The sequence below is a fragment of the Rhinoderma darwinii genome, chromosome 8 (genome assembly GCF_050947455.1).
Source record: "Rhinoderma darwinii isolate aRhiDar2 chromosome 8, aRhiDar2.hap1, whole genome shotgun sequence".
Lineage (NCBI taxonomy): Eukaryota > Metazoa > Chordata > Amphibia > Anura > Rhinodermatidae > Rhinoderma > Rhinoderma darwinii.
This window is the reverse complement of record NC_134694.1, coordinates 97,059,629-97,086,680: the sequence shown is the minus strand read 5'-3', so window position 1 is coordinate 97,086,680 and position 27,052 is coordinate 97,059,629. Positions and strand designations below refer to the sequence as shown.

Here is a 27,052-nt window from a genome sequence, read left to right as displayed (position 1 = left end):
GAGCCAATTTCATCCTACAACAGGACAATGACCCAAAGCACACCTCCAAATTATGCAAGAACTATTTAGGGAAGAAGCAGGCAGCTGGTATTCTATCTGTAATGGAGTGGCCAGAGCAGTCACCAGATCTCAACCCCATAGAGATGTTGTGGGAGCAGCTTGACCGTGGAGGCAGTCACTAACCCCCACATATATGGATCCCATAAACACAACAAAAATTGAACAGCACATTCCAACTAAATGATACAAAATGTATGCAGGTGCAAGAACACCTATGACTGCAGATATACAGCAGACATAAAATGGCGACAGCACCCTGCGACACTAATGCCACCTAAACCACTAAATATAAATAAATATGCACACAATATATACACACACAAACACACTATATATACACACTATATACACAAACACACTAATATATATATATATATATATATATATATACATATATATACACACGCACACATACACTTTTTATGCACATGTACACATCACAAACATACAAATATGCACATTACATGCACACATTATTCACATATAAAAGTACACATTGTGAACACCCATGCACTTACTTTTTATGTAGGATATTAGTGAAGGGAGTTCAGCAGGTTGATGGGGTAAGATTCTTCACTCCAGCACTTCTCCTGCTCACAGCCCGACACAGTGCCGCCGACAGTCTCTCATCCCCTCCCCCACATCCCGACTGGTAACAGCAGCAGGAGGGGAGGTTGTGTGAAGAGTAGCGAAGGGGGGCTGGAGGGGGAGATTTTAAAGTAGCACATGGAGTTTTAGTAATAGCAGCACGGACCATGGCTGCTATTACAGTCGGACAGCAGTTCTTAGCTGCTGTGCCGCCCCCTTAGAAATCCAGCACCCTGCCGCCTGAGACACTGATCATTTGGGCGGCCAGCAGGTGGCCCACTGTTCATCGGCCCATCTGGCATTTGCCAGAACTGCCAGATGGCCATTCCGGCCCTGTACCCTTCTAATGCCTGAGATTCCATGCTGCTTTTCACCCTTCTCTGCTGTCAGCACTCTGCTTTAAACTGGAGGACAATAATTTGAGATATACTAGTTGCTAGGAATACATGGCCTACCAGCTAGTCTTTTTAATGGGGTTAATTGTGTCTCTAAGTTTACAGGGAAATGGGCCCAACGAGTGCCAAGATGGCTGACAGGAACTGGCTGTCAGACAGCTACTTGGAAATGTAAGGCAGGAGAAGCATGGAGCACAAACTGCTGAGCTTATGAGAGAGACGGTACATAAAGATGCCGGATGACAGAAAAATTTTCATTTTCGACTAGTGGTATTATAAGTAGGGTTGCACGATGCATCGAAACTTTGATACTGTTTCGATACCATGCACCTTTAAACGGTTCAATACCGTTATTTCATGTATTTTGATACTAAGCTGTGCGGCCGAACAGCTTAGTGTTGTAAAACACGAATGTAGTCCGAGTGATTCTGTGGCTGTGTGATACAGTCATTGCCTCACTCCTGAGTTCTGACAAATGCGCGCGCGGTCAGCATGATGTGAAGAGACCAGCCCAGCACTGATTGCCGGCACTGAAGACAGAACATGGCGGGCGCACTGCAAAATATCCCCATGTTCCATCTTCAGTGCCTGCATCGCTGCTCATTAGTGCAGCTTCACCTTATAATGACCGCGCGCACACACTTATTGTCAGGAACTGGGCAATGATTGTATTACTCATCTCCGTCGTTATTCCCATGAATGCTGCAATCATAGCTGACCGCAGCATTCAAGGGGTAAATGAGAGGGGGGTGCCCTTTCGATATAGTCACAGGGAATCCCTGTGACGCGATCGAGGGACATACCATCCATATATGGTCTGACAGCCCAGAGTCCATTGAAGGACCCCAGGGCTGTCTAACCATAATCCTGTTAGGGCATACTTCGGTATGTCCTAAAAACTGCCTGTGTACTATACTGATAGTATAGATATATGCCGGTACATTAAAGGTTAAAAATAAAAATATATTTTTTTTTTACTAAAAAACATTAAAATAAGTCTCAATACATAAAATATACACATATTCGGTATCGTCGCGACCGTAAAAATTTTTATATCGTCATTCATTTTTTCGCTGTTATAAAATAAAAACTGCTTTCTTTCACTTATTAATGTGAGGCACGAGGTATTATGAATTTTGAACCTCCATGTGCCTCACATTAATATAATGACTGAGGAACATGATGGGGTTAATTACTATTAATGTAAGGCACATGGAGATTCAAAATTCATCATCACACCACGCGCCTCACATCAGAATATGGAAGAACTTAAATTTATTTTTTTTTTAAATTGTTGGCAAAAGTATCGTTTTGGTATCGAGTATCGCAATACTACAGGAAGTGTCGGTATCGAAGCCCAAATTCTGGTATCGTGACAACCCTATTTATAAGTGATTTTATTTGAAAAAATCTCGGCATGTTGTGTTAGTTTTTATTCAGTACCATCATATATACAATGTCCGTTCTAGGCATTTCAGTGTTATTTACAAAATCAGTATTTTACGAATAAACTTGTTATATAGTTAGTACGGTCGGAGAAAGACATATCTATCAGATCAGGTTTAACCAAGGAGCTTCCATCCTTCATTTAAAGGGGTACTCCCAGAATCAACATTTATCACCTATCCACAGGATAGGTGATGTGTCTGATCGCTTAAACCCCGACCAATTTCTAGAACAGGAGTCCTGCCCCCCCCCCCCCCCCCGTTCCTCCTCATTGCACCTGCCCCACACAGTGAGGACTAGATTAAATGGAACGCTAAACGCCTCTGTTTCTGTCATTTACATAGATTTTGAATGGAGCAGCACTGCACATTCTCGTCCATCGCTCCATTCAAAGTTCTTACTTGCGGTAATGCAGCGAGGAGGAGGGGGGGGGGCTTGGAACCACGATTCTAGTGATAGGTGGAGCCCCAGCGATTAGACGCTTCTCACCTATCCTGCGAATAGGTGATAAATGTTCATTCTGAGAATACCCACTTAAAGGGACGGGGGGCGGCACGGTACGGTCCACGTCTTCTGGCCTTCTGAAAACAGACATATTTTCATAGCTTGATCACTTCAGTAGATTCAACATTTTTGTGACAATGTAGAGAAACAACTCTACCCTACATGGCCAAAAGTATGTGGACGCCTTTTAGTTGGGGGTAATGGCTGTTAAAGCCACATCAACATAAGAACATCTTAGCCACACAAATAAATGTAAGACCACTATGTGCAATGACAAGTGTCCGCTGTAGTGGTGCAAAGAACATTAGAGGTGGCCTAAATTGGACCCTTAGGGAGCATGAACACGACTCTATGATAATGGGAAAAGTATCAAAGGAGCCTTTACGGAAAAAAAAATAAGAAAATTATAGCAAATTAAAAATAAACCATTAACATGGTTTTGCATAGTTTTTACACTAATATTTTGCACCAAAAGTACAGAGTGGCTTAAAGAGGCTCTGTCACCAGATTATGAAATCCCTATCTCCTATTGCATGTGATCGGCGCTGCAATGTAGATAACAGTAACGTTTGTTTTTGTTTTTTAAAACGATCATTTTTGGCCAAGTTATGAGCAATTTATGCAAATTAGCCTTTCTAATGGACAACTGGGCGTGTTTTCTTTTATTTCCAACTGGGCGTGTATTGTGTTTGTAACATCTGGGCATGTTTACTTGTTTTACTAGCTGGGCGTTGTGAATAGAAGTGTATGATGCTGACATATGATGCTGTCATATGATGCTGATTTTAGCTACAGAGCTAAAATCTTCTAGCACCCCTTGCTGGCTCAGTGTTTGTATAGAGCTTTCTCTGATATTTTATGTTCTGGGAATGGTTATCTTTACACCAGACACTCTACAGTAATCTGATGTAGGAATAAACAATGGATTATAGGAGATCAGCTGCGATGTTAGGAATGTGTCTGATGCCAAATTTGTCAATTGTTTCCAATGACGACCAGCAGCTATGGACTATAATACAGACTGTAAAATAAGTAAAGCAATGCATCTACAAAGTTACTCAACCTTTTATATAAATGATATATATAAGCTGTAAAATGTGTTCATAGTTGGACATACCCTTTAAGTGTGGAAATGTTTCCACTCCTGTTTGGGCTTCCTACTTTCCCATGCACGGATATTTAAAGGGATCTCTTCCTCCTCTTCCAGTTGAAGACTACCTGAGGACAATCTAACTCTTGCCATGGGATGTCTTACATTTTTCCCAAATACAGCATAGTAATATGGATTTATGATCTCTGATTCAGAGTCACTTGATTCGGTCCCACTGTATACATATCTTTCTGTGACTTGTGGACCTTTCTTTGAACTTGATGGAGGAGGAGGTGGCGGTGGTGGCAATGGTGGTGGTGGAAGTGGTAATGGAGTAAGCTGATGAGGTAATGGGTTCTTTGAGACACTAGATGTTCTGCTTAATATAGGGTAATGACCTAGAGGTTTGAATTCCGAACCCTGGGGAAAACTTTCTGACTTCATGTCTGAATGACTCCAAGATCTCTTAGGAGAAGGTTCTTGATTATCTTCCACTCTTGTTATTTGAGTATCTGCCTGGGATCCAATGCCTGAACTATTTTTGCAACTGGTCCTAGGATAAACTGGTTGATGATACTCCTTTAACCTTCTGGCACTTGGACTTCTGTCTGATTGTCCTGCAAAAAGCTTAGATTGCCTGGTAAGTCGTATGATTTCCTCAACTACAGCTGATGTCTGAGCTGGTATTGGTGATATACCATCTGTATAACAGTATATGCTGGGAGGGCCTTTGTAGAACTTGTGTCCTGCTGTAGACAATCCAGGACCCATATCAATATATGTCCTTGATGATGCGGGAACTGTCTCCCTCATGCTGCCTTCAGAAGAACTTTTACGATTCCCAGAGAAATGCTCGCTTTCCTCATAACAAGACAAAGGTCTCCTGTGAGAACGGTGTTGAGACATCCCACCAGCTACGTCACTATAGCTACACCCAGGGAATGAAGAACTGCTTTTTGATTGTTGCAAATTTACTTGTTCCATATCATGTTTAGACCGCTCCATCTCTGTTGTAAAAATAACTTCAATGGCTGAGTTCCTTCGATTTCGGTCTACAAGTGGGTCCCAGCCAACACTGTTGACGCTTCTAGAACATGGTCTGCTGGTGTATACCAGACGCAAGTCATTGGGCTAGAAGATAAACAGATATAGAGTCAGTATCATTTCCGTGTTCTTTTTACATACCGGTAGCAGTAAAAAGTTTGATCTTTGCTTGTACCATGACAGTATCTGAATGTAATTATTGTGAAAATATATAAGCACGTGGATTTTTATATGTTTTAGAGACACGTATTAAGCCTAGTTCACATCAAGTTAAATAGCCTAAGTTTGACGTATATGCCGGGAAACGTTTCCAACATATACGTAAATTGTAGGCTATGTTGAATGCCTTAACAATGGCATTGGTCACCATATAGTTTAATGGTATACTTTAAATATATAAGTCATGAACTCTTGTGTCCCTGTACATAACGTATACGTTAAATGGATACCATTATAGTCTATGGATGACGGAAGCCACTATAAGGCATCCATCTTCCATAGACTATAATGGTATCTGTTTAACTTATACGTTATGAAACGCTATTAAAAAGCCCATGATGTATACTTTAAACGTATACCTCGGACGCATGCCATACAGTATAGAACAAAAAGAAATAAGTGGTTCCTTCACATATTTTATTAAGCGCCATGTCAGACAAAATCACCACTGTATAGATTAAAAATCTTATTTTTGTAACAAAATTTTGGGTAAAGACCCTTCATAGGGCTAGGTATAGTGTTCTGGGATCTACAGTGGCATACGTCACCTATAGGCTCCCATGTTAAAGAAAACATATACCACTCAGAATACTTTTTTTTTTTTTTGCAGGATCGCACTCGATGAGATAGAGTAGTCTACTATTCCATCCCTCAATAAAAGTGGTCTCTGTCAGGCTAATGGAGCCCTATATACTGTACTGATTTTGAAATGTTCATTCTCATGTCTTGTCTTTTGTCTCTTCATTGTCTTTTACCAAATCTCAGTAGTTTGTATTTTGTGACTTAAACAACTAAAAAGAGATTTTCAAAAAACAAAAACATAGGACATAAACAAAATGTGAAGGGGGCCTTACCTGTTTTGCCACTTCGGTCAGGAGATCGGGGGATGATCTGCATTGTCTTTCGTGGAGGTTTGCCTGTAAGTGTCTTCTGTAATTACAATAGAGCACATTATGTTTATTATCCAGTGACACGATTGTGATTTTATATATGTAGCAATTTACCTTTCAAATGGAAGATTCTTTGCTTTTCCTTTAGTCCAGGAATCAATCAGCTGCTTTTGGGTTCTCCCACTGAGTAAAATCAGGAAGAGGACTTATATTTGGTGAAACTGAACAGATCATGATATTTAATGCAGTATTCTACACTTAATATAGGATACCAGACGGATGTCACATTTGAGTGAATATAAGAATTTCTATCCATAGTGTGCTGTACGCCATTGTGCATTTTTGTGCCTATACTATACCATATTTATTACAGGAAAACTATGGTTTAGTAGAGCTAAATCCTTTGAAAGACCGTATCCCTCTCCAGGAGTTATCGCAGGATTTTTAATGGGGGGTTCAAAGATGCCTACAGTGGACATAGCAAAATCCCCCCATTCCCAACCTTTAAATGGACTGTCTAGAAATTTACTGATAGGTGGTAACCCTGGTACAAAATCTAATATTCCTAATAGGTTGAGATGGTGTAAGGGTAAATAGAAGTGTTTTCTAACAGGAAATTGTATTTAATCTAAATAGGTCCAAACTTCTTTATAGGCGCCAGAGCCCTAATTTTCTGAGCTCCAAATTTCCTGAATCTCTATACACAGCCATAGAGATACATGATAAAATTCTGCCTGCCTGCATCAACCACTAGGGGGAGCTAATTGAACTCCATAATAAATCCATATGCAGTTAGCTACCCTAATGCTGGGTTTAGGCATGTTGCTATTATTTTCTAATACATTGATGTGTGGACGCTGGCTTATAGAATGGTAGGATTTATGATTCAACCAAAAAGATTCTCCGGAACAAAAATTTCCACCCATAAATAGAAGTAATGTAGGTTATGGTCCTCAATAGGTGACATGTGTGATTTTATGACCTTGGCGGTGTTAGTATCCACAGATTTACATGTTATGCTCCTTCTTCAGACCGCTATTTCTAAGCCAATCCTCCAATAAGCAACTTGAGTATAAAAAAAAGCTTTTAGTGGTCTATGATCGTAACCATACTTGAGATATATATAGTACAACAGAAGGGAGCCCATGCGGCCAGGTCAGCCGGCCGGTAAATAAGACCACCTCTATCTACAATCGAAGCATACAACGTTAGCATACAAGTGAAGGGATACTGGCTGGAGGTTCATGCCAACCTTCACTCCTACAAGGGATAAGAAGGGGGTGGTGGGGCAATAAACTCTGTCCTCTTATTCCAGGATGGAAAAGTAAAATACTATTAATCAGTACCACTAACGGCCCCATTTTGTTTATTGCTATAGGGACCCTTCTTCTCCTTGGACTCCCCTATGTCAGGTAGGGATGTTACTGATCTAATGAATGAAAATAACTCAATAAACTGAGATTACTCTACACACTGAACTTTTTCTTTTTTTTTTCTTTACCTGTATCTGAAATTTGAGCCTTTACTGCATAGGAATGGTCTTGGCTTACATTTGGGTTCTTCGGATAGACGAAAGAAGGCATGATACTCTACACAAGTCTTCCAAAATGCTTTACAGGCATCTCGACTTACCATAGTGAACTCTAAGGTATCTTTACACAAGGTCTGCAAAACACAAAATTACGTCAGTATATTCGAAAATCAAAATAGAAGAAAGATAGGACCACAGACAAAGATGGTCACTGAACAGATAATCTTCATTTTCTTTATTGGCTTGTAGTTTATAATCATTCTATTCCTGCTGTAATGAAATGTACTAACTATCTTTTTGTCCTTGTGTTATACATACACAACTTCCAATCTCAACAAAATGAGTTGCAGTGTAAAGTATCAGGGAGGGATAGAGCAACAGCCCGAGCCCCTGATGAGACGGGAGGTGGATTTCGGGCTACCTCAGACCCACAACAGACAATCTAAGCTGTAATCACTAATCACAGCTGTGCCCTAAGTGTATATTCACACAAGAAGCTTCTGTAGAGAGGTTTTTTCCCCTGCAATTACCACATAACTGCGGCAAAAAAAATTGAGGTAAAAGTATGGTAATTTGCCTTGATAATGACAAAGCAATAAAAAATAAAAAAAGAAAGGAAGAAAACCTGCTTGTGTGAAAACACCCTAATGGAGCAAAGCTAAAATGAAGACAAAACTGAAGAGAATAAACAGCATTAGGGGGGTTTTCCCAGAATTAACACAGGATAGGTGATAAATGTATGATCGCTGGGTGTTCACACACCACCCCCTCTAGTAAGGGGGCCCCGACCTCCGTTCCTCCTCACTATACGATTGCAGTGAGCAGGATTTTAAATGGAGAGGCGGCCGTGCATGTGCGCTGTAGCTCCATTCAATGCCTATGGGACTGACGGATACAGCCCTGTGGATAGGTGATAAGTGTTAATTGTGGGAAAACTCCTTTACCTATAGGTGACATAAGAAAATAAAAAGAGGAATGACCAAACTGATCATTGGTGTCATGCTTCTAAGGCACTGTACAGAATGACAGCAGTGATATGACGTATGTCTTGTAAACCTACATGGATCAAGCACCAACATTAACTCACTTCAATATGTGGATGAAGTTTAATCAGAAAATTTTTCCTTTTGAAACTCAGCTTCCGAATAGTAGCCCAATTGAAGGTATTAATCTTGGTGTTTCCCTAGAATAAAAAATAGTAGAAAAAAAATGGGGTACATTTTTTTTACCTACAAAATACACATTGTTAGAATTATCCGCATATCACAGCTGATAGACATGTACTTTCACTTGAACGGCGCAAAAAGTTTATTCTCTATTTCCCCCAAATAAAAAATGTACATTGAAAACTCTGAGAGGACCACCCAAAAGCATGTTGAAAAAAAATGTCTCCTAGAGGGGTGGACTTCTCAAAGAAGATGACCAGTTTGCATAGTACATGTTGGAACGGACATTTGTCATCGAATACCTGGTCTGGATAAAGTGGGTGGTCTTAAAGAGATGGTCTATTGGAGAGGTTTCACTGTATATGAAATAAAACAATAACGTACTGCATATGTACCAAATATGGTGCCCATAAGCACAAAAACACGTCCCGCACAAAAAAGGCATTACAGAGCTACTGTATGTCAATAACACAATAAAAAAATTGGTTGTCGGAATGCAGGGAAGTAAAAACAATCATTGCATCCCGACGACTATAATTAGCTGTGTCCTAAATGTCTGCGTCCACGTCCATTGATGCTGGGTGGTGGAGCACGACCAATTGACAATTCATTAGTAGACAGAGCAGCCAACATCTTAAGGGAGTACTAAGCTCGAATTACGCAGTCACCATCTTAAGGCCTACTAGGTCCAAGCAGATAGCCCTTATATCATGAAAGCGTTCCCTTGGTCCTCCGTCTGCCGGTCTTCAGGACAGGCCAGCCATCTCGCTAGCCTGAGACGTAACTAAGTTTGTGCCAGCGTAGTAAGAGATTATGTAAACACAGTAACGAAGTGTGTGCCTCCCATAGTGGGTAAATATTGTCTATAGCCGCATGCACCTTCAGCGCCAGTCGAAATAAGTTATATTTGAAAGTGCAAGTTCCACAGTGATATTAGCAGAGGAAAGTGTTCACTAGGTCCAGTCCAGTCCAGTCCAAGACGAAGCCACCACTGACAACAAACTTTCACTTACTTCTACAAGAATTTTAGTGGACATGGCCATCGTCGGACTAGGGTTTCTTGGGCCCATCACAGGAAAACATTCTGAATCTGGGCAGAACCTGGGCACATCCAGGATCATTGTAGCCATCATCAAACGCACAGGACAGATCATCAATATTGAATAATAGATCATTTATGAATCAACCCATAAGAAATAGACCCATGTGGCAAGTGAGACCCAACTGATAGCAACACATTTTAAAACTTGATGTATCCTGAAGGCATCATTTGTACCAGCTTAGTGCATAGACATAGGGTCTATTCACACTGTAGGTCAGAGCTATACAGGGGTGGATTCGACATATGCCTCCAACGTATACTACTGTATAGGCATAAAGCCTATAGGCTTCCATAAAAAAAAAAGTACGTATGTTTTTTTTTTTTGGATGCCTCTGTATGGAACAGAGCAGTCGACTATGCCATTTCATATAGTTGAAAAAAAATAAAAATGTATGCTAATGTATATCGACCCCATGGATCCCAAAGGGAAACCTTTTTTTTTTTTTTTTGCATCCGTTGGGTGAATGGGACCTTATGGACATGTTTGGCGTATACAATGTGAATAGACTCTAAGTTCTTCTTGTTTAAACAATTACAATAGGGAATCTAATGCTATAGTACAAGCACGGGGTCACTGGAGACACACAAGAAGCTAGCTTTCTGAGCACAAAGATTAATACTATGGAATCCCATATAGAGATGGGTCAGCGCTTCCATGGAATTTTTGGAATCTAAACAGAAAAACTTTGACATAAAAGTGAGATGTTCTTTGTCATTACTGCTTAACATTGGACTTGACATTTTATTTCTTTTTCATCACTGACCCGTAAAACCAGAACACCCATATGAGCCACCGCGAGGTTTATTTGCATATCCTCTCCATCAATGGCTTGATGAGGTCGTATTCCATACGTGTCCAACTTTCGCGCTATATCCAGTAGCTGCATATCTGATTCTGCTGGAGATTTTCCCCTGTAATACAAAAAGTTTTCTTATTGAGTTCAAAATTTAATTTAACTTTTGAAAAAGTTTATACAAGTTTTGAGAAGACGCCTGACTAAGGGTAAGGCCACACGGAGCGGCCCTGACATGGTTGCGACGCGGCCAGCAACCACGCTGGCATTATGTTCTGCACGGCTGTCAAATACCCTGTTAATAGCTGCGCGGTATTGCAGGTAAAACGGTCCTTTACGTGAAAAAGATTGTATTAAGGGGCCTACGATTTTTCAGATAAAGGGACATTTTTCCTGCATTAACGCGCAGCCACAGGGTATTTGACAGCCACGCCGGACTTTGTGCCGGCGCGGTTGTTGGCTGCGTCACGACCATGTCAGGGCTGCTCCATGGGTTTACCCTAATATTAATGAATGTGGTACACTCTGTAGACCTACAACATGAAGAGGACATCTGCAATTAGGGAAGAGTCGGGAGACCCCCATAAGGCCCTATTCACACGGAACCCGGGGCAAAAACCGTGGCAAAAAATGTCCGAAATTGACTCCCATTGATTTACCGCGAGCAAAAAAAAAACGCTTGCGGGGAAAAAGAAGCGACATGCCCTATCTTGAAGCGTTTTCCGCCTCAAAAACCCCATTGAAATCAATGGGAGACGGAAATAAATGTGTTTTTTGCAAAAAACACTGGCGGTTATACCATTTTTCTGTTGAAGAGGTAGCTAAAAAAAAGCCTAAAAAAGACGCGTCAAAATTTGCAGCATAAAAACGTGTCAAAAAACGCGTGTGGTGCAAAACCACTTTAAAAAAAAAACGGAGCTAATTTTTCCAGACATAATTTTCTGCCTGCAAAAAACTCTGTGTGAACAGGGCCTAAAGGTGCCCATACACATTAGACAGATCAGCCAACAATCTAATGATCTGTCTAATGTGTATGGGCACCTTTACTTCAAAAAGTTATCAGCAATATTCAGGACCATGTAATTTATACAAGACAATGGTCCATTACATGCATCTACTCCAACTCCAAATCTTGGAGGGAAGAGGTTTGATAGATGACTGATAACATTTTATCTTGATTAATTCATGTGTCTTATATGATATTTAGATTTTATTTTTTTCAGTAAAATAAATAATGCATCTAACAGGCCCCTTTAATAAGGTTACTTACACATGCCGCTGGTAATACTTGAGGATCTTGTTGTCCAGATATTCCTGATTAGGTAAATACTGATTTTGTTCCAAGTGTTTTTTGGCCATCTCCTCCTCATAATCTCCCAACTCAGCTACAGAAAAAAAAAAAAAAAACAAGATTTTTTTATTTAACTCTCCACAAAATTGAAAAACTATCATAGCGAATGGCCAATGCTGGTCCAGGTTATGTATGGCTTACTTTATAGGATTATAACATGGTTATTAAAGGCCCAATATTAGTCTAAATATAGTTTATTCAATACATCACAGACTTCCCATTATAAACAAAAATCTGCAATTGAAGCTCAGCACTCAAAGTGTTATACAGTGACCCAATTGTGGTGGATTCCCCCCACCAGGTGAGTATGCCATCAATGGTAGAACAACAGGGATAGATCCACTGGACGGTGTCCACAGTTTTGTTCCACCAGCCCAATAGCTGAATCCGGATGCTGGTCTAAATGTTAACAAATGGCAGGAGGGGATTAACAGCATATGATTTTATACAACTATTATTGAACTGAATGGGAGCTTTATAAATCTGTATGCAGTGAGCTCCCTCTAGTGGCAGCTGCAGGTAGCCAACTATGAAAGTGGCAAATAGGAGAAGCAGTTCACTGCTGGGCCCCCTCCTACCACTGGTCCCATAGCAGTGCGCCACTTGTCATGTCGTCTTCTTTTATAATTTGACAGAAGAAAATTGCTATTCATGTTTGGTTTTGCTATACAAAGACATATTAATTTACTTACCCTGAAGTATGTAAGAAGTCATTAAGGCACCACTGTTGTCATTACAAGATAATTTCCCAGATGCCAAATCCTTTTTCATTTGCAGAGCGAACAGATACCTGAAAATGGAGGTACTTTCACTAGAAATACGGCAATATTGCATTATGGGCAATCCACTTATATATTCACATGCATCAGGGCAGCTAAAAGCTACAAAACCCCAATTCCCAGGTCTCTCCAGCAGATGGTCAGCTGCATCCCCCAGCATGTCCTGAGTGCATGCTGAGAGTTGTAATTTCACTTCAGCTGGACAGCCACAGCTATATATCCTGTTGATAGACTGAACAGTAGCTACATGAGGGGATAGACTAATAACAATGTATCTGATGTATCTGATATGAGCTTTTGAGGCTGTTTCCTAATGCTCTGTTCACACTTCAGTTTTTTCCCCGTCAGGTTTTCATTGCTCTTTAACAGTGTGAATAGCGTAGGATACTGCACTATTCTATCTGGTGAAAATAAATGGGGATTGGAGATACCGATCATAATGAATCCATCATATCAGTCATGGATCCTGTCAAAATGGCAGCCACAATGCTAGTGTGAACAAAGCCTAATACTTTTAAATACTCTATTATGAAAAAAATAAACTTGGTCAAATTCAAACCCAAGACCCCAATGTTGCAGGTCACCAGTTCTAACGACTGAGTCACCATGCTGCCTGTACTTTAGACATGTCTTCACAAAACGTTACTTATTTCAGGGTATGTTGTCCATCAGTGGCAGCATATATTACATTAATAGGAATTACACATGGCAGGATGGCACAGATAGAAGGAACGATTACCTTGTCAACTCTCCCCGCAGCTGCCCGGGGTCCACTGGGAAGAATTTCAACATGAATTTGAAAATGGTTTCTTTAGGATCTTAAAACAAAAAAATGATATACTTACAGAGAGAAATACACACACACATACGCATACACAGTGGAGTCACGTTATTATATCCACCAGCTAATATCCAGAGTAACCGCTGTGTGCAGCATGGACAGCAGCTAGATGGGCGGGGAGTGACTCAATAAGGTGCTGGTGGGTTGTCTCCAGTATCTGGGGCCGTGCTGACTGCAGTGCATCCCACATTTTCTGGAGGGTGCGTGGGGGAGGATCCATAGAGCGAACAAGACGATCGAGATGGTCCCACAGATGCTCAATTGGGTTAAAGTCTGGTAAATTAGGGGGCCAGGGAAGTACTCGGAAGTCTTGGTCGTGCTCTTTCAACCACTGTCGGACATTTCTAGCCGTGTGACATGCCGCATTTTCTTGCTGGAAGATTCCATCTGCCCCAGGGAAGACAAACAGCATGTATGGGTGGACGTGATCTGCAACGATGGATTCATACCCAAATCGGTTCAGAGCGCCTTCCACATGGATGAGTGGGCCCAGAAAATTCCATGAAAAAATTCCCCAGACCATAACGCTGCCGCCGCCAGCTTGTGTTCTTCCAGCAATGGTTGCAGGGTGTTTGTTCCCTGATGTTACTCACCTGACACGCCAACATCCATCCGTTCGATGAAGCAGAAAATGTGACTCATCGGAGGAGGCAACTCTTTAGCAATCATCGGTGGTCCAAATCCGATACTGCCGTGCAAATTGAAGCCTTTTTTTCCGATGCACCTTTGTTAGCATATGAGCAGTAACCATACGCAGTCGGGTTCGCTGAACTCTTGTTTTAGACACACGTCTGGTAGCCCCCTGGTGGATTTTCACGTTGTTCTGCTCCACTATAGCGTGTCATTCGGCCCTTGCACACCTTCGTAGCCGACGTTCACCTCACACATCAATGGCACGGGGTTCTCTGCAGTTTCCACGTCGGTTATTCCCAATGGTGCCATTTGTCCACTCACAATACACTTTCACCACAGCAGCACGCGATAAGTTCACAAACGGCGCTGTTTAAGAAATACTGGCACCCTTGGCCCGAAAGTTAATAATCAGCCCTTTTTGCAACTCTGATAAATTGCCCCTTTTACCCATAGAAACGACGAGTGATATGTTCGGACAGCCTATCACACACCTTCTATACCCACCAAGCCAGCGCACGAGACACCACTTCCTTCATGAGCTACACGCTGCCGATGTCGAAAGTAGGAGGTGGTCATAATAATGTGACTCAACTGTGTGTATATATATATATATATATATATATAAATAAATAAAGGGGTTGTATGGTATAGCAGCTCAGCGCCATTCGCCTGAAGGTTGAGCTGCAATACCAGACACAGCCTATAGACAAGAGTGGCGTAGTTTCTGGAAGATAGCGGCTAAGTTTTTCTAATCACATACTAGCTCTTTATCTGTATGCAATGGATACACAATCAGATTAAACTCTTTCCATTCCCCCCCCCCCCCATTTTTGTTGCAATATTGCAAACAATGTATCATTCAAATCTCCAATAGAAAATATTTTGACAATAAATTTTAAAAAAAAAGTAACACATCCATCTGCAATATCTTCTTGGCTGGTGAAAAACCAAAAAGATAAAAATAATTTTAAAAGCAAATACATATGGGAATGCAGCACCCTTGTCACATGGTCAGGTCATGTTCACACCAGGTCTGTATACAACCATATTCAGTAATTACCCCAAATATTTATATAGGGCCAACATATGCCAAAAGAATGTATTTTTGTCATATATAAGTTTACATTAGAATGACATTTAGCGTAAATTAACGGGCAGATAGCTCTAAACGTCTGGCGTGCATTTGCATACATTTCCGTTTTGGATCTATATGAAAAGGTTTTTTTTAGAGAAGGATTTCCACATGAATTGGTGCCTATTGCACCTCCTTTCCCACCAATTATACTCACTTTAGCAACTTTCTAAATACAAGTTAATGTATAGGGTGATTTATGGGTTAGTTATCGTAATAATTAATTATTACCCAATATGCCTGAAGGTCTAGAGTGGTTTTAGAGATTAACAACTAATATATCTGATGCTTTAAATACTATATCCGGTGGTCTAAGAAAGGGAAGGGACTAATAATATTATGTCTGATGTAGGGTGATGAAGGGGTGAATGGGTACATCTATGGTTTTCTAGGTTAATGATTTAGTTTTCTTCCCCGTGAATAGGTCCAAAATTCTGAGCTGATTTGTTTCATAATTTATAAAAAAAAAAAAACAGAGTCCCCAATCTTCCAAGCCATAGAGTTAAATGATAAAATCCTGGCTACCTGAAGGTACCACTAGGAGGCGCCAGCAGTATACAGATTAGTATTGAACTCAATGGGAGCTGTATAGATCTGTATACAGTAAGCCCCAAAAGCTTCCACCTAGTGGTGGTTGCTGGCAGACAGAATTATATTGTTTATGTCTGTGGCTGCAGGGCTAAGTTAGCTCAGTGAGCACTATGAAGACGGAGAAGGCATTTCCAGGTACAAAGAACCCCCGCCCCCCCGGTGTGCCTCTGGAAAATATAGCAAATGTATGGCTTGTTTGTTTGTTTTTTGTGGTTCCACCAAATGGATTGCAGTACATGTTATTTATTTCTTTATGTATGGTCCAGACATGGTGTAAGCAGAGCCTTAAAACCTTTTTACAGGCCAATGATTGGGCAAACGAGCGCTCGTATGAACGCACGTTCCCAATCATTGCCCTATGTAAACAGGACAGCGTTCAACGAGAAACAAGCATACGCTTGTTTGTTGGCTGATCATATCTTTTATGCGGGGTCATAAAAATGGTCTCTTGTCGACGGTGTTAAAAAACCTTTAGGTCACATAAGCAGAAAACACCTTCCTGGCTACATTGCGGTCGCTGGATATTTGTCTTAAATGGGTTTTCTGGCCTCCAGAGTTTTTCACCTATCCACTGAATAGGTGAAAAATTCTAAATCAGTGGGGGTTCGACCTGCTGTGCTCGCTATTTTCTTCAGCCCAATATACTTTGAATTGAGCAGCACCGCGAATGCCCGGCTTCTGCTTCATTTGGTCTCCTAGTCACCGTCTTGTTGCTGGGGGACTGGGAATCTCAGCAGTTGGACCCCCACTGATCAGCATTTTTTTTTTTAGATGAAAAAACGCTAGGAGATTGGGATAACCTTTAAGTAAAAGATAAAACATACAAACTATTTAGAATTGTGTTCTTACAGTGTTACCAAATATGTGCAGTGCAGTTCTAGTACTTACTTTTCACCTGCTTAGTTATGGGTTTCAGGAGTGACAGCCAAACCTGCAATGTCAAAAATACACTGTTTCAGGCCCTGTCGGATTAATACATGTATTTTGCATATACTGTGTAACTCATGGTACAAATGGTACGAAAATCGGCTAAAGTATAACAGAACTGTAAGCTTGTAGGGCAGGAAGTTGCTTCCTCAGGCATGAAGATAAGTTAAAGGTGTCCTCCGTTTTCTGCAAATTAATGGTATTTTTTGTATAATCAAAGGTCTACAATTTTCCAATATACTTTGAGTATTAAATGCTCAAGGTTTTCAAGATCTCTGCTTGCTGTTATTCAGTAGGGACATTCGTTGTTTAATTCCAGGGGATAAAATCCTGTCCATGGTCATGTGATGAACACACAGGTGCTGGGTTTATTAGACGACAGAGCTCTGATCAGGGCCGGCCTTACGGGTGTGTGACCTGTGCCATTGCACAAGGCCGAATGCTGGCTCCCCTGCTTGTGTTACAGAAGTGCCCGGGCCCGGCGATTCAGCAGCTGCCTTTCCTCTCGGACGCTTCTTCTCTCAGTGGCGTCGCTACCGCTGTAGCAGCCACATCGGCTGCTAGCGGTGACACCGGGCATGTGGGTGCCCGTACCGCCCATCGGAACGGCCCCACACCCATGGCCCGGTGGCGCCGTTAGCAGCCGCTGTGACTCCTACAGCGGTAGCGTCGCCCTATTCAATAGGATCTACGTCTTTAGGACGCAAATACAACTGAACACTATAGCAGAGCAAGGAGGTATCTGCTCTGCTATCTACTAGCGATACTGTAGCTCCCTGAAAGAGCAGAATCCCCGTGTGAACATGATGCAGCTTATCCTGGTACCCTATGCAGTGTCTTTGTACACATTATTTTTCTTTCACATCACATATATAGGGTAAAGCACATGCTGTTTCTGCGACTGTACCGAACATCTAAAATTTGAGAATTGTATACATGAATACGATCCTTATGGCATATGTATCTATATATAATGTTCCTTAAAATCAATAAAAGAACACCAACGACAAACATTAAAGATTTTTTACTTACCTGGTAGCCTGTGTTATTCTTGAATTCCAAACCAAAGTATTCTTTCTCGGTCAGGTTCAAATGACTGCAACTCATATTGAACAATTCTTTGCCAGGAGCTTTTTGCTGCAAACAAAAAATTAAAACAATCACTAAAGTATTCTGTCAGCTGTTTGCATTACTTCCTTCATTTTACTTATCAATTTTTCCATTCGTAGTTCCATAAATACACTTCTACATCTTGTGCATGCTTGGTCTCTAGTGAAGCAGATCGATTAGATGATTCTTCAAGCAAAACGTCTTACTAAAGAGAAACATTTACTTTTAGAAAAGACTAAACGTGTACAAATCATAAAGGCAGACCATGTGGTTGCTATCGGGCCTTTGGAGAGTGGGCTCTGGTGGGTTCCATCACATTTACTATTGGGTGGTGAGTACCTGTGCAGATGTCTACTCTCCAGAGGAACTGAATTGTTGACAAACCGGGTGATAAAGAATGGACCCAGGGTCATGCAAAAAGCATGAAGGGAGACACAAACACCAGGCCCTTCTGGGTGGCAAAACAACACCATGATGGGAGGCCCAGTTTGATCTCTGATATGGGACCTCCGCTCTTTTATGTACGCCACTGATAAAGACTAATTGTAAAATACCACTTTGTTGTTCATTATTAAATGTCTTGCATGTTAAAGCATACGGTAAACAATTAAGGTTGTAGATGGGGCAGGCTCTAGTTGTAGGCCTTCCGAATACTGTACACTTAGCTAGTGTAGAGCATGTTTACCTAGATCACTATTGGGCCTTCAAGCCCAATGGGCCCAAGATCTCCCAGGTTTGCCAACTGGTGATGCCAGCCTCAGGCCAGTTTGTCTGATTGGGGGTGCAAGTCACCAGGCCCAAGATCCTTAGGGATCTACTGAGGTCAAAAAAATTATTTATCTAATGGTCTTCTCATATTATGGGCAAACATATATATCATATTTAAAATGGATCAGTTATCATTAGGCTACATTCACACAGGCATGACAGATTTACGTGTATAAAAAAACATGCTTAAATCTGGTCCGTGTGCGTTGCGTTATTGCATCTGTGCTTTGCGAGTGGCATGTGTTTTTCACGCATTTTTTTTTTCAATGGAAATGATGCGCAAATTACGCAGAGCAAACGGATGTGCATCCGTGTGCTGTGCGTGGTTTTCACGCTCCCATTGACTTCAATGGGTGCGTAGGTGCGTGAAAACGCACCAATATAGGACATGCAGTGAGTTTCATGCAACGGGCTCTCGCTGCATGAAAACTCCTGAATGTGTGAACAGCCCCATTGAAATCAATGGGTCTGTGTGCTGTGAGTGATTTCTACGCACAGCACACGGACAAGTTTTAAGTGACAGAGATTACATGCCCAACTAGAAACATTAAAGTTCAATGTATAAGTGATGGTGGTTCATAAAGAAATTAAAACAATTTCCAAATTAGTGTCTGAGAAGGAGGAGTATACACCCACAGTTACAATGAACCTGATTAAATGTACTTTTTATTAAACTTTATTTAAAGTTTACATTTGATTATCAAACAACTTTCCAGAAAACAAAAGTACAAGTGAAGACAAGAAACTTTGTAATATATCTTGTCAGAGAAAAATGCCTCTCCACTAAGAGATCAGGATATCATTATCTCTCCCACATACTCAGAAGTAGCATGGAGGAGATTATATAGCAGTACCGAGACAGTAAAACACTTACTAGAAGCTGTAGCAGCATCTCTGTTGTCTCTGTTTCTCACTCTGTAGCTGCTCTCTCCTCCCCTCTCCTCTCCATAAACTTCCATGGGCAGCTGTAACCTGATCTTAGTGAAGCAGTAAATGGGTCTCCTCTCTGCTCTACGAATTCTATGAGTGAATTCTGAGTGAGTTAGCATTTAAGGAGGTGTGTGTGTGTGTGTGTGTGTGTGGGGGGGGGGGGTGATAAGTGGAGAAGGAGGCATTTTTCTGTAATAAAATGTATTACAAAGTTTCTTATCTTCACTTGTACTATTTATTTATGGAAAATTGTTTTAAAATCGGAAGTGCACTTTAAGGCCTCATGCACACGACCTTAGCCATGTGCACGGCCCTGATTTTCGGGTCGGCCGGCAGCGGACTGTCAGCCGCAAGCCGCCCGCAAATCGTGGGCAATGCACATGGTCGCGGCCATTATTTTCAATGAGCCCGGACCGCAGAAGACGGCCGTAATAAGAATGTCCGTTCTTTCTGCGGTGCGGGCTCCCGGGCCATGCACAGACCGTAAAAACTACGGTCGTGTGCATGTCCCCATAGGAATGAATGGTGCCGCAATTCTCCCGTGGATTTTCGGGGGAATTGCGGCTGCAAAAGCACGTTCGTGTGCATGGGGCCTTAAGTCATAGCAGTGAACACTGGATGAAATAGGACATGCTGGAGGCTCTTACAAGTCTGCTTTTATATACACATCCAGCATCTTCTCAGTTTCAGAACTCTATTAAATGCTTTTGGTAACATTAGTTGCAAATAATAGACAGATAAAAGAAACAGAGCTGGTATAATGCTAATTTGAAGCAATTCTGGAATTAGCATGTGATGAATGAACGCTTTAATTCTATTGTCTCCTAGGATGGGTAGAATACATCGGGATGAGGAGCTGAGCTGTTTGTTGGAATAATAAGCATAACAAGTTCCAAAAATCAAGAGCTGTTGGATAAAATTACTGTGCTCTTGTGTTCAGCCTTCTCCAGTGACAGTCTAATGGTAGCTTGTAGTGCACAGTCATGCTAGTTCCTGTCTAAGTTAAGAAGGCCTCATGTAATTAAAACAATTAAAATGCTCTTCAATAAAACATTTCATGTGCTTCGTTCTGCGGGTATCTTGGCAAAATGAAGACATTGCCAACAGAGATCTGCATTTAAAAAAACCCAAAAAGACTGAAAACCCATTTAACAGTACAATGACCCCACAAACATGTATCTCTAATATCTCTATAGGTGACATTAGTTCAGCTCTACTATTTTAAAGGCAGTTGTAAAGCACAAAAATTGCCACACCTAATAATGGCTACATGGGAAGTTTTTAACTTTGATGAGCAAAACAAGTAGAGCCAATCTGGCTTTTCCAATCTTTTTAGGATTTTGGTCTTTTCTTCAAGGCAGTTTTCCAGTTTCAGAGATAACGCTTTTATGCATTGTGTAAGGAGAAGATTTTCAAGATCTCTGCTTGTGGCTATTGAATAGGAACATTATTGCATGTAACATTATTGCCTACATCCAGGAGTTTCCCGGTCATGAGTACAGTTATCGGGCAAATCATTACTCGACCAGGACAACTTTTCAGCTTTAACCATAAAATAGGTACAAGTAGGGGTCTGAAAAATGGAGGAATTTATATACAAATTATATTAGAAATTATCTATATTGTCTATGTTTGATGTACAGCCTAATGGGGGATTTCCAGAAATGGGCTTAAGATATTATCTGTAAGTCCCTAGGTTTTAAAAAGTGTTTAAGTCTAAGGAACCGGAGCTGGAGGTTTACTTTAACTTTAGAGGCCCAGCATCCAAAATGGGGAAGACACAAGATGTCAGAGGCTCTGTGAAAGGGGCAGGTAGGAGACAGTAGGTGCCAGGTCCTTTTTAAGGGGGAGGGGCAAGACACAAGTTGATGGGGGAGAGAAACAACCTGCCCCAACATGGGCTCTGTAGGGAGAGGAGGTATTTGGCAGACAGATCCCTACAAATTATTAATAAATAATAATCTACACTCATTGTGGTGGTCAGCATTATAACCAGGCGGCACGTGGGCACCTTTATTTGTGGGGGAGCACTGAAGGCAGTACTGCGAATACATCCCTGACGGAGGACCTGCTGCTTTATAGTTTGTGCAGTAGTCTCCATTCAATACGTATGTATGTGCAATGTAGTTCCATGTTATGAGAGATCACAGAAGAGTACTGAGTGGTATGTGGAGTGCTGGTTAAATAATTATGTTTCAAAGTTAGTGAATGATGTGTCATAGATTGCACATAAAATAAACTTCCGATAATGGGACAGATCACGTTCCATATGACAGACAACTGCCTAAAGAAGTAGAACAAGAGCAAGGTGAAAAATCTTATGATAGACAATACCATGGAGGTGAAAAAAAGAGGAGCTTCCAAACACCTCTGACACTATTTATCACAGGCAAACAATACAACTGGACAGGTAAAATCAGACAAATCAATTTGGTCTTCCCCCTACCAAAAGTCCGCTGTCAGGTGAAGGTTAGGCAGCCCCAAAGACATTTGATTGTGGGAAGATCCAGCAGAAAATCCCAAAGCCAGCTGGAAAATGTTTAATATCTATTGATGCTGTAAGGCCCAGCAAGAAAGAGGGGATCGTACGACGCATTTTAAAACTTTTTAAATTAGGTTTTTAGTTGACATTGTTGGTACCACAGTGAGACAGCAATGGGGCAAATCACCTGTCTTAAAGGCAATGGACACCTTTGACATGGAAAAAAAATATTTTAAATATGTTAGTGGTTACCTGGAGCTAAAATCCTAATTCCTTCCATCAATTTCAGACCCTCTGATATGCAGTTTGCAATGTGCTCCTAGTTTCAGACTTTTCTCCTGTGGATGTGTCCCTCCCAGTAGTACATGCGACTCCAGGATGCTGCACTTTCACTAGCTATCATATCAGCACAAATTTATTCCTCTACTGCTTTCTATTTACACTGTTAGCCTGTTTAATTCCCCCTCTGCTTTCCTCCCTATCTTCACTCTTAGGGTATGTTCACACGCTTAACAAAAAACGTCTGAAAATACGGAGCTGTTTTCAAGGGAAAACAGCTCCTGATTTTCAGACGTTTTTCGCTGCGTTTTCCGCTGCATTTTTTACGGCTGTTTTTGGAGCGGTTTTCAATAGAGTCTATGAAAAACGGCTCCAAAAACGTCCCAAGAAGTGTCCTGCACTTCTTCTGACGAGCCGTGATTTTACGCGACGTCTTTTGGCAGCGACGCGTAAAATTACACCTCGTGAGAACAGAATATCGTAAAACCCATTGAAAGCAATGGCCAGATGTTTGTAGGCGTATTAGGGGCGTTTTTTCAGGCGTAATTCGAGGCGTAAAACGCCCGAATTACGTCTGAAAACACTGCGTGTGAACATACCCTTATACTGACAGGCTGTGTGATCTGCCCCCAGGTGAAGACTTGGATGCTTTTCCCCCTCTCCACACTCTGATCTGCCATGCGGAGAGAGCAGATGACGTCAGCCCCTGATAGGAGCAGTGTGCTGTTGGATTTATGTTAGAATTTGCAGGACAACCAGCTAGGTAAAGGAGTAACATAGCAAAATGGAAGGAAGTTTGTAATAAAAACTATTTAAAAAGTAGTTTCATTTTGCATTTAAGAAAGAAACCATTTAAAAAAAAATTCAGTACAAAGGTGTAAATTGCTTTTAAGGCTAGTATTCACTGTCAAAGCATACGCCCAATGAGATGTCATATTATTAAATAATATTACCATAAATATTGGAAATGCAATATAGAAGCACAATTAATGCCAAATTTTGTTGTGAGCCGATGCAGGCTATAGTTCTACATAATCTAGAAAGACACTTCCAAGCATAACGTGCGTCGATGTAGCAGCAGTAAGTGCCTGGGGAATTTTTTTTCAATGCTTAGATGCTGTGTACATGTACTCATTTCCATACCAGGTCAAACAAGTCTAAACCTGAAAATCTTTAAAGGGGTTCTACAAGATAGTTAATTGAAATAACTACCTGATGTGCTAAAGGTTTGCAAGACAATGTACTAAAGCAATCGGATTTCCGAAAGATCTGGGGGATCGCGGCTCTAGGGACAGTGCTGTACAGATAAGGCAAGAGTTTACAAAGCTCCATAAGGAGGGACCACACAGTGGCACAGAGAATGTCTATGGCGTCGTCATATGAAACCATACAGGCTCTGTTCACACTAGAGTGGATATGACAGGTCCCTTATGATCTGACATGATTCATGAGGATTTGTTCCCCTCCCCCATCCCGACTTATCACGGGTCCATAAGCTTTCTGTTTTTACTGGATCGAAAATCGCAGGATTCAATGCTATTCCGACTATGAAAAAGCTACGGAAACGTGACAGAAAAGAAGTCAACTGTGAACAGCCCAGAAGCTCATCTTCATCTACTGAAACTGGATTTGCTACGTATCCTTCATGAGACAGACTTCTATATCTTGAGGATGATGTTATAAGTCTGTTGTCATTCATTAACCCCTTATAGCGTTGTTCATACATGAGTTCCTGTGTGCTAACTGCACATTTGTATCTTTATACAGTGAATGGACAGGTGGATTTCTTCATGTGAAAATCCGGTGTTTACCGCTGATGTTGCCTTGAGCAATTCTCCCTTTTATCTACCCTGAATTCATATGATCTATTCATTCTATCTAGTATCTTTCACCAAATGGATGAAATGCCTTCAAGTGAAGGGTCAGATGTGTTCATTCTATGGAAGAATAATCCACACGCATAAGCTCTAATGGAGCCATTAGCTACAATAACATATTCCACCAATAGCTTGTCTGGCTTGATTTCAAAGCAACTGAATATAGGTCTGTATGGTATAGAAATATAAGTGTGTGTGTGTGTGTGTGTGTGTGTGTGTGTGTGTGTGTGTGTATAAAAGCACGTTTGTGAGTGTGTGTAAGCACGTGAGAGTGTGTAAGCGCATGAGTGTGTGTAAGCCCGTGAGTGTGTGTAAGCCCGTGAGTGTGTGTAAGCCCGTGAGTGTGTGTAAGCGCGTGAGTGTGTGTAAGCGCGTGAGTGTGTGTAAGCGCGTGAGTGTGTGTAAGCCCGTGAGTGTGTGTAAGCCCGTGAGTGTGTGTAAGCCCGTGAGTGTGTGTAAGCCCGTGAGTGTGTGTAAGCCCGTGAGTGTGTGTAAGCCCGTGAGTGTGTGTAAGCCCGTGAGTGTGTGTAAGCCCGTGAGTGTGTGTAAGCGCGTGAGTGTGTGTAAGCGCGTGAGTGTGTGTAAGCGCGTGAGTGTGTGTAAGCGCGTGAGTGTGTGTAAGCGCGTGAGTGTGTGTGAGCGCGTGAGTATGTGTGAGCGCGTGAGTATGTGTGAGCGCGTGAGTGTGTGAATATAGAAAGTGCCACATTTCTATCAAACTGATTATTCATTTATTACAAATATTAGAATGAGAGTCAAATCTAATTATTCTCCCATACACTCATTTATTCCCTAGTTAACTTGTGTGCTACAGATTTAGTAGAGCTGAATGGATCATTTAACCTGCAGTCCTATTTAAAACCACAGGTAAGGCCACATTCACATTGCATTTGTGCTATCCGGCGAGCGTATACTTTTTTAAACACTAAAAACTTATTGAAACGTATAGCTCGGCGTAAACATAGACTATAATGGGTCAAACATAGAACAAAATAGCATCAGTTTGGTCTATGTTGGTCATGATTTACGTTGGGATACTGTTTTTTGAAAGGAACTGAAAAGCGTAGTCTGCTACTCAATTCTGTACTTAAGAAAAAGGTATACGCAACGTAACGTTTTTCTTAGCATTGATCTCAATGGATTACTTATGCAAACGTAATGCTATACGTTTGTATCTGTTTGCATTCAGTAAATCTATCAGGTTTTTTTTGTTTATTTTTTAAATCAGTGTTCACTTTAAAAAAAAAAGTATATATTTTTTAAAGGTAAAAAACGGACAGAAAAATATACCGACGTATGAGTATACACTAAATCTACACGCTATAAAAAACACAGACGTAAACAGAAAATGGTATACATTTGCCTAACACATCACAATAAGTTGTGCCAAATTATTTCTATAGTCTTACACATTTGTGTTGTTGTGTTATTAATACATCAAAATGAAAACCATTTTCACAGACGAAGCAGAGCTGGTTTTTATTACTTATTCGGCATAGCTTATTGTCGTCAAACCCGCCAAATTATATTAGAGTTATCATTATATAGAAGTAATATGGCCCAAAAGAGTTACATACAAATTCAGCTCTGCTACATCTGTATCTCAAGAAGTAAAACAGAGAGCCAGGCGGATGTATTAATTTTGTCTAACATCCATGTCTTTTATAAATCTATATTATAGTTATATTTATTGACAATCAGCAGTATTTTTTTTCAGCCGATTTAAAAATTTTTTAGGTCAATTTGACTTTGTAAGGCAGCTGCGTTACATGAACAAACTATTAAGAAGATTCGCATTATCATGTTGATCTGGTAATAATTAGACAGGTTTTGCAATGGATTATATGCTTCTAGAATGTCTTAGACATAACAGTGATGAATGTCTGCAGTATTAATAGCTACAGGTCTATGGAAATGAGCAATAATCTATATGCTCCATACGAGATCACAGAACAGCTCCATCCATTATAACATGTAATTCATTCATAGCTCTCATTCCTTGTCCTATAAGATATGCTATATAATATAGTAAGTAATGTACTTACATCCACAACAAAGGTCTTCTGAGAGTCATCAAGGAATTGGACTTTAAAGTGCAGCATCCTCGGGTGTAAGACGGAGAATGACCTGCTTCCAAGAAGTGCGGCTGGTTGGAAGAATATGTAATGTCACAGGCTTATCTAGCCCAGCTCCCACTGAAGCATCTCGCTTAGGATTTAGATTCCCTGTATATAGAAAAGCATTTGCAAGTTACACGTATTACTTAAATTCATTGAACTGTAGATATAGACATGTAGATAGTCTAGCATTTTTCATTTTACTTTATAGTAGATGCTTATCTGCCCCATGTAGATAGTGCCACACAATGCCCCTTATAGAGTACCACACAGTTCCCCCTCTATACAGCGCCACACAGTGTCCTTTGTAGATAGTTGCTGAGCTGTGCCCCCTGTACATTAATTCTCCTTTCAGATAGTGCCACAGTGCCCCCTGTAGATAGTGCCAGACAATGCCCCTTGTAAA

The 27,052-nt window shown here is 40.9% G+C and overlaps 1 protein-coding gene across 1 annotated transcript; it reads right to left on the bottom strand.

The window, feature by feature from the left end:
- Positions 1 to 3,014: 3,014 nt before the first annotated feature.
- Positions 3,015 to 26,654, bottom strand: FRMD7 (FERM domain containing 7). The gene is made up of 12 exons (XM_075835961.1): positions 26,575 to 26,654; positions 18,116 to 18,220; positions 17,045 to 17,087; positions 13,699 to 13,777; positions 12,873 to 12,970; positions 12,100 to 12,214; positions 10,800 to 10,947; positions 8,855 to 8,950; positions 7,738 to 7,901; positions 6,351 to 6,419; positions 6,201 to 6,276; positions 3,015 to 5,214 (listed from the first exon to the last, which is right to left on the bottom strand). Exons 1-12 carry the CDS (start codon positions 26,629 to 26,631, stop codon positions 4,114 to 4,116), a joined length of 2,151 nt encoding a protein of 716 aa, XP_075692076.1. The 5' UTR covers positions 26,632 to 26,654; the 3' UTR covers positions 3,015 to 4,113.
- Between the last annotated feature and the right edge of the window lie 398 nt (positions 26,655 to 27,052).

What these genes read in the sequence shown, in the direction of transcription:
- FRMD7 (XM_075835961.1), bottom strand. Translation starts at nt 26,631, where the DNA reads ATGCTGCACTTTAAAGTCCAATTCCTTGATGACTCTCAGAAGACCTTT. An exon ending in AGAATAACACAGGCTACCAG is followed by an intron (nt 17,088 to 18,115) that starts GTAAGTAAAAAA and finishes TTGACATTGCAG; the next exon opens with GTTTGGCTGTCACTCCTGAA. An exon ending in AAGAATCTTCCATTTGAAAG is followed by an intron (nt 6,277 to 6,350) that starts GTAAATTGCTAC and finishes TTGTAATTACAG; the next exon opens with AAGACACTTACAGGCAAACC.